Genomic DNA, 8,360 nt, shown 5'->3' with positions numbered 1-8,360 from the left:
CTTGTTATCATAATAAAATGTCATGGGAATAGGCAAATTTGCAAAATGTTACACTTTTCCTGGCTATTTTTAGCATTGATAGAAAGCATACCTAGATTAACGGTTTTGTAAAATATACATTACTACTGATCATTGTCTCAAAGTAAATTCTAAAATACTATTGAATACATTTTTCCTCCCTTAAACTCGCGGTACTCTACATGAAACTAATAAGGCACAAACAATTTTTGCCATTAAAATTAATAGTAATGTGTGCAATAATGAAATTTTTTGCAATTGACTCGTAAAATAAAACTTATTATCTATATTCATTTGAAGGTAAACTACAATGCCTGCCAAAAGTCTTTGAACACGGACATCAATTTCCAAGGTCAAAATCAATCATCCCCCTCTCTCATACAGAACAATGTTGATTTACTATCAAACGGGTTAGGATTTTAGGAAGCACTTTCTTTTGCGCTTCTTTTATGATATTTCTCTAAATCATCAACATTGTTTTAGGGGGAAGGGGGCGGAAGTAGCAACTTTTCTCATGAAAGGAATGAAAGATATCAAATGCAGCGTAAATTGCTGGATGTTCCAAGTACTTTTGGCAGGCATTGTAGGGTCAAAATCAGTCTACTTTATCTTTACTGCCGTATATACACCTATTATCTTCATTAATTGAAACTCATCTCAGGTTTCATCTCAAAAAGTACGACACGTCAATTTCCATGATACCCCATGTAGATAATTACAATAAAAAAACTCCGCATACGACAAATCATTTAGGATTAGCATACGACTAATTTTTTTCACTTTTGCAAAATTAGACTTAGCCAACACTCTAACAAGCAAAAAATGTGCATGAGAAACAATTACATGACAATTTTTACTTGAGCGAGATCAGATCTATTTTGCCTTTTGGTTTTCTGCTCTTAAAGGTATATTTTGGTTTATCCTTTAGTTAGCTTTCAATCCTTCCTTTTTTCTGGATGACATATTTCGTTTACAGGACACATTGTGACAATGCAATTTTTCCTTAATCCAACTATACATATAAAATACAAAATTCACAGTTTGTATAAATCCATGTTGCACAATGCCGTTTATCTCTGAACAGCGTCTTGACATCAAAGCTGAAATTCGCTATTAACCATCTCCCAAAAATCAAGTCTTTCCAAAGTCTTTTCTTGCTGTAATTTTTTCTAAATTAACAACCAGTTGCAGGATTGATTTTCTCACAAATATTGTTGTTGCCAAATTAAGGTTGATTGTCTGACCAGCTTTGACATTTCCAGGGTTCTAGCTTGATTGGTTCTAAAAATAGCCACGAAAAAATAACAACTAAACTTTCAAAAAACAACGAATTGATACTACAAAATATGCTATCATTTTATGTATCCTAAGCTAAAGACATAGATAGAAAAAAATCAAAACATTCTCAATGATAAGCAAGTAGTCTTACTCTCGTGTTAATGTGCTAAACTTAAAGCATAATATCTGCTAACTATTTTCGATACTTCTTGATAATATTGCTAAAATAAGAAAGGCAAGATTAACTTCTACTTGTACTCCAATGTAACATACATATACTTTAATAGAGGGAAAAATATTGTAAAATTCTACTGAGCTTATATTTCACATGTACATACATTCATAATATATCCACTGAGCTGGAAAATGTAATTATATTCCACCTGGCTTGCATGACAGATTTGTTGATACAATGCAATTAAAAATTTGCCCAAGCTTGCTATCAAACAGAATGCATGAAAAAACTCTTTAAAGTCCTCCACAGTAAGAAAACAATCGTTTGTAGTAAACAAACTTCAAAACGGTGTAAGAATAGTTATAAAGAAATGGATTAAACAATTAAGAATCATACAAACCATCTAAGAATTCTTTTATTTCATTGAAACAAGATATCTTCATCTCTGAAAACTAAAACGATTGATGAAAGTTAACAATGTGCATAAAGCAGTCTTCTATCGGTTGTAAGCAGATTTACAAACAAAAAACTAGAAGAAAACTATTTCTGATCGAAATTTCACACGAATGGAATTCGAAAGTAGTAATTTCTTCAAACTTTAAATTACTTGCTACAGCATTCAAAAGCCTACTGCAGACTATAAAATCATTTATATAATAAAGTTGAAAATATTTGAAAAAAAACATGATCGAAAGTACCTTTGATTCTAAACCAAAATGAAAAGACAGCACTGGTTCGCTTTTACTGTGCTGCAAAACCCAAAGGTCCTTGCCATTGCATCGAATGTCGAGGGGTACGTGTGCCAGAATTATATCCTCTTGTTTCTCCAATTTCTCATCTTTGATATGGTAATGTAAAATTTTCTTCATTCTAGGGTGAAAGTAAAATGTTTCAAATCTTTGAAAGTACACTTATGATCATCAAAAAATCCAATTTTCAGAATATATATAAATATATATTTGGAAGTCGGTCTAATTCATTATTCGAGTCACAATTTAAGACCAAGATAATATTATCTTCTGAAGAACAAAAGCATCAGTTCGTGGCATCGCCAGCCATTCTGCTGTAGGGGAGAGGAAAGAAATAAAAAAAAATTAGCAATGCCCTATTTACTATAAAAACATACTTTTGCCAACAAGGAATGCAAATTTACCAATAGGGAACGCCCAAACTGACTGTTGGTTGTGTAAGCCTATTTTAAAATCACAAGATTAAATCACAAAGAACACTTCGCCAAAGATTACGTTTCTAAAAAAATTTCTAATCGAATTCAGACTTTAGACGAAATACAGAAAACAATCCTGCCGAGAACTGGCGGCGGCGTTTTCCCTAGCCCTTAGCACCACCTTTGGTGTCAGCATCTAACCAAAAATCACTTTATGTAATTTGGGGCAAAAACGTACGATAAAATGAGACGACTCAAACGTCCAGTCTATCATTGGATATTAGTGATAGCTAGAGAGCTAAAAAACCTGTAATGTTTTAAAATACTCGTACATTCAGGTTGACAGTCGTCTCAACGCAAGATCAAAATGTGGAGGACAACAAAATATTTTCCGCTACGTCACAAATATTACTTCTCAATTATCAAAGTATTCTGTTATAACCAAACCAAGGAATTCATTATATTCCAAAGAACTATTTACAAAATCTTTTCATTTTCATGTTTCTAAGACATTTACCTATTTAAAAAAAACCATGGTTCACAAAAGACATGCTAAGAATAAATGAAAGTGATCTCAACAGCATCTCAGACTAAAAAAATATAGGTAACTTTACATTCGAAACATCCGAAGCACAATTTCAATTTGGCCCTATGCTAAAACATGGAACTGATAAGAGAAATACAGACCCGTCAAGGATGATAAATACCCTCCTTTCATCATCTACACAAATGCGCCGAGGAACAGAGCCATCCTACAATATAGACTTCAACAGTGAAAAACTTTGTATAATATAGAATTACTAGATTTACTAGAAGAATCAAATTGAAATAAAAGCAACACTCGTCTAAAATTGATAAAAGTACAGAACGAAATGGGAGAAAAGTAGAGTGTTTTAAAACATACCTCATTTGGTAAATTGATTATATCACAATGACTACCTAAAACTTTATTCCAAAGAAACAAATTCCCATCCTGAAAGTGGAATCCAAAAATTAAATATACAATTAAAAACTAAGAAACATCATTGTGATATCATAACTAAAAAACCCTGTTGTCTGGCATCACACAAAATTCGTGTATATAGCGCTTTACTACCTTGTACCCTGCTCTAGCAATCTAAATACATTCCATTTAATATAACAACTTGGCTGTTCTTTCAATTTTAGAGCAAAAATGAAATATCTTTTCTCTTGAGTACATAGCATGAAAATAGTAAAATACAAATTTCCTTTAATCCCGAAAGGCAACGGTTTTTTAAATAAGATATCACAATTATGTTCCTTGATTGGTCTGTGATTATACAAAGATATATAGCAAAGTAACAAATATATTTTACTTACTTCTCATTATAACGAAGGGACTTTAACAAAATTTTTATCATTTCTAAACCGTTTTTAAGCTAGGTAATCAAATTGTAAGTAGGCTCGACTTTGCAGGTCTACATCAGCTCTTTGAGCTGACTTGAATATGACCTGGGCGTTAAAAATTCATACATATACGTATGTATATAATTGAATCATGTTATGTCGTACCCTTGGTAAATCAGACTTCCCAAAGTTGGACTGATTCTCCATTCCTATTGGATTTTTAATACCCTATTCAAGTAAAAAAACTTCGCTAAGTTTTCAGCTTATAGAACAGGTACGTGTATAGAACAGCTTATAGAATGTGTACGGATTTCAGCTTATAGAACAGGATTGTCCTAAGTTGCTAATATAAAATTTTGCGAGCAATGCAATCAAAATGCAACTTGTATAAACTCTATTTGTATAAATTGTTGCGAAAATGTATAAAAAAATCTATACTTTTTGATTTGATGAAATGATACATTTAAAATGATGGGAATCATTTCATCACCAAAGATAAGCGATTTGTGTAGGTACAGAGAAAAGTTCGAATCAGCTCACAATAAATCTTAACCTTATGAGCTTTTGCGTGCTTTTGAGTTGAACAAAATTAATCAGTAACAATGAATTTCCGTGAGAAAAAAATAGCCAGTGAGTTATAAAAAACCTTAGACTGTGATACTCACTCCATCTATTGATAAAAGGTATTTTTCACTGGCATCAAGGGCCACTGATGACACAAAACTAAAAGGAAAATCAATTGTATATCTTAGCTAAAATGAAAGGTTAGAAAAATGAAAATTCTGAAGAAATTGATTTTAGAATCATTGCTGTGTGAAACAGTGTCTATGTTCTTTGTTTCTATTACTTTCTTCTCATAAAATGATTTTCATAATTATTAAATTACAAAATTGTCAAACATAAGGACTAAAGTGGAAACTGTCTGTTAAAGTTAAAGTATTGGTCAGTTTATAGCAGCGAATGATTGATTAGCTGTCATACAAGAAAGTGTTTTATTTTCATTTAATAAACAAACACCCAACTCAAAAGCATTAAAAATAAGACTTACCTGCCATGAGCCATGAAAAATTTATCAATATTATAACAGTTTGGAAAATGGCTCATTCGAATTTTTCCATCTCTGTCTGTGGTAATGATTCTGGTATCATCTGATGTCAGAACCTGAAAATGGACTAGCTTGACTTACTCCACAATTGTTCACTAAAAATTCAAAAAATCTGTTCTTTTGGAACTGAGATGTGAAATGGATCTCTAGAACAATTTGAGAGCTCGACTCAGAAAGAAAGTAATTTAATACACCTTTATTTACAGTAGATTCTGGAATAAGTACAAAAACATTTTTTATTTATTTTTGATGTAAATTTCCTTATGACTAAATTATATTTTTTAAAAGGGATAATTCTTTCTCAGCTACTAAAGAATGACAGAATCACTTATATTGCCTTAATAAAAAACTTTCTACTTTTTGCATAATTCCTTTTTCTAAACTTGTGTGGCAATTGAGAGTCACGTGGCAGTAGACACAAATTAATGATTATCATTTAAGCAATAACATTTCAGTGAATTGGCATGTAGCAAACTTGACATCACAGACACAACTTTCAGTGACTCAACATCACCTTCAAAAATGAATTTTGCAGAAAAGGAAGTCATATGTCCCTTGCTCTATTGCCTGTTAATAGAAATTCAAGTTGTGCTATCAACATTTTCTAATGGCATTTTTAGCAGCCTCAGATATCTAGCAGCATCCAGGAATAGCAATATCTCATCCTTTGAGTATTATTTCTCGTTTGAAATGTAGAAAAACAACATTCCTGCAAAAGAATGTCATTAAAACGTGTCACCATATCTAAACAATTGAACAGAGATCTAAGTCCTATACACTCTTTGGTCCAAAATTCTTGGAACCTAATAAAATAAGAGCAGGATGGGGAGGGGGGTTAGAAATTTATTTTTGGAAAAAAATAAGTGCAAAGGAATATCTATTCAGGACCTAAGAATAACACCAAATAACATTTACATATTAATAATTCATTTTTTGTAATTTTTGCCTATACTCATTTTTTAATATTTTTTCATACCATTGTTTCATATGGTAAGAATTTTTACTCACCATATCTAGGATAACTGATAAATGTCCAATAAGATGTTCAACTTTTTCATCTTTCAAATAAATTCTACAATGAGATGTTGTCATGAAACATGCATAATGTGTACAATGTACATAAAAAACATTTGTGACAATAAAGTACAAAGGTAAATTAATTTTAAATACAATTTTGGTGATGCTGTAATGGGTTGACTTTGAAATGAAAAAGCTTCAATCAAAATATTAAAGGGTTTAAAGATAACTACCTTTTATTACCATATTATTTTATGTAAAATTTGAAAACAAGATAAATGACCAAATTTCATCAGTTTGATTACACGGCTCTGACAGCTTTGACGTTTTTTTTTCAAGAAGCAAAAGAAACCAATTCACTTCAAGAATTATCCTGCTTGCATCTTTCAGGGTGTATTGCTATATTCATGAGAGGGGTTCAATGTATTTGTCTACTTAGATACATAAGTTATATGGGCATTGTCATAAAAAAAATCAGTTTTCTCTCCCCTATTTGCATGGATTTGAAAATTGTAGTAAAAGGTTGCACCAACCTGTGGACATCTCCTGCTTTATCAGCTATAAGTGGGGCATCCTCTATTTTGGAAAACACCAACTTCATAGGCTTTCTTGGAATGTGCCTGGAAATAAAGAAAAATAAGCCTCGAGATTAAGAATTATAAAAAAGACTAGAATTCAATGGAAAGTTGTCCTCTTGATTGGAAAGAATTTAGGGAACTTGAAAGCAGGAGTACAATTATTAAAAAACAGGGCACAGTATAATTAAAAAGATGTAGAGATTTTTTTGCAAAGGAGGCCCAATTTCAGCTCTAGATTTTATAAATTGTCCATTCTTAAACTAGATTGCCAACCAATATGATAGTACATACATATAATATTTTGCTTTCAAAATGAATAGTTTCTTGACATTTTAAAGGCAAACAAGCTTTATTAGTGGTTGTGAAATACATGAAATGGATTTGATGATACGTTTTTTACAAACCTGTTAAATTCAAGACTCCAGGTAGATGTATCCCATACTAATAGCATTTTTGATGATGTGCATATTGCAAAATATTTTCCACTTGGTGAAAATTTGCAGTCAACAATATATAGGCTGCCTTTTCCATTATTTGCATTGGAACCTCCATTTGTATCAGCTTTTTCCTCAACTTCTTTCTCTAAAACCTCATACTTCAAACATAATTTGCCACTAGAATGAAAAAATTGCTTGGTCTTATGTACTTTTGGGCCAGCAGAGTTCTTTATAGCAATCATTTACAACATTGAGGAGCATTCAATGTATTTCAAATATTCAATATTCAATGAATATTTAATATTCAATTGGCGAACAGCATAGACCGAGCCTGCAAAGTTTTGGTATCCACAGGGAACAAATTTCTCAACGTATTATTTCCTTGCCTTTTCCTGTGCCTTCCATGCCAATGCATCCTATCCTTGCATTTTATGAAACTTAGATTAATCTGCATGGATTTTCAGTAGAATCCCACATACAGCCTCACCAGAGGGCTTGTAAAAGCTATTTAAAAATAAAGTTCTGCAGTGTTTGCCCTGCTGTTTTGCAACATTATTTGTTGCCTGTGTAAACATAAACACCAGGAAATAATACATATGCACAAAAAACACTTTGAAATCTGGGCATGCATCAAAGGAAGTTAATATTACCTCACAATATATATCAGCTATGAAGCACCTTTCCTTTTTAAATTCGACATTACTAGATAGTTGAACTATATTAATCCAAATTTTTGCAAAAAGTTGCAAAAAGGAATGTTGGGCCAGCAACTCTGTAGAAGACATTTCTACTTAGTATTTCTTGACGTAGTAGAGATAGAAGAAGTTACACTTAAGATTATCTTGTTGAAATATTGTTTGTGAGACTGTCAAGCTCTAAAGTATGATTACAAACTATGGTAAATAAACTAAAAATACAGATGGCATTCGTCGAATTGATAATGATTCAATTATACTCGTGAAACTTTTACATATTTACTAATATTGAAAAAATTAAATTTATGGATAAAAGAAAAATACCTCAAGGTTGTGACAATAGCTTTGTTCCTGGAGCAAACAGCTAAAAAGCTTTTTGTAACTGCTAAACAAGCCATGTGGTCAACCTTCCTCTTATCAATCTGATCAAATCATCGAGTTGAGGTGAATTGTATAAATTCAAGTTTTGTTGACATCAGCATAGCCTCGTTTGTAGTGAAAACTTTTCTATGGGTATATCAGAG

General features: G+C 31.7%; 1 protein-coding gene across 1 annotated transcript; it reads right to left on the bottom strand.

Annotated features, from left to right (window-relative positions):
• Positions 1–69: 69 nt before the first annotated feature.
• Positions 70–8,312, bottom strand: LOC135689822 (tRNA (guanine-N(7)-)-methyltransferase non-catalytic subunit wdr4). Its single transcript, XM_065207182.2, has 11 exons — positions 8,161–8,312; positions 7,109–7,318; positions 6,660–6,746; positions 6,118–6,181; positions 5,053–5,165; positions 4,670–4,727; positions 3,541–3,609; positions 3,324–3,388; positions 2,170–2,341; positions 1,872–1,923; positions 70–1,299 (listed from the first exon to the last, which is right to left on the bottom strand). The coding sequence occupies exons 1-11, from the start codon at positions 8,232–8,234 to the stop codon at positions 1,244–1,246; spliced, it is 1,020 nt and encodes a 339-aa protein (XP_065063254.2). The 5' UTR covers positions 8,235–8,312; the 3' UTR covers positions 70–1,243.
• Positions 8,313–8,360: the final 48 nt, after the last annotated feature.

The sequence above is a fragment of the Rhopilema esculentum genome, chromosome 5, assembly GCF_057945365.1.
Source record: "Rhopilema esculentum isolate cy_ngs chromosome 5, ASM5794536v1, whole genome shotgun sequence".
In the NCBI taxonomy this organism is placed as follows: Eukaryota; Metazoa; Cnidaria; class Scyphozoa; order Rhizostomeae; family Rhizostomatidae; genus Rhopilema; species Rhopilema esculentum.
The sequence above is the reverse complement of the archived record's forward strand: the minus strand, read 5'-3'. Positions and strand labels throughout refer to the sequence as shown.

What these genes read in the sequence shown, in the direction of transcription:
- LOC135689822 (XM_065207182.2), bottom strand. Translation starts at nt 8,234, where the DNA reads ATGGCTTGTTTAGCAGTTACAAAAAGCTTTTTAGCTGTTTGCTCCAGG. An exon ending in TGGAGTCTTGAATTTAACAG is followed by an intron (nt 6,747 to 7,108) that starts GTTTGTAAAAAA and finishes CTTTATTTCCAG; the next exon opens with GCACATTCCAAGAAAGCCTA. An exon ending in AAAGCAGGAGATGTCCACAG is followed by an intron (nt 6,182 to 6,659) that starts GTTGGTGCAACC and finishes ATCTCATTGTAG; the next exon opens with AATTTATTTGAAAGATGAAA.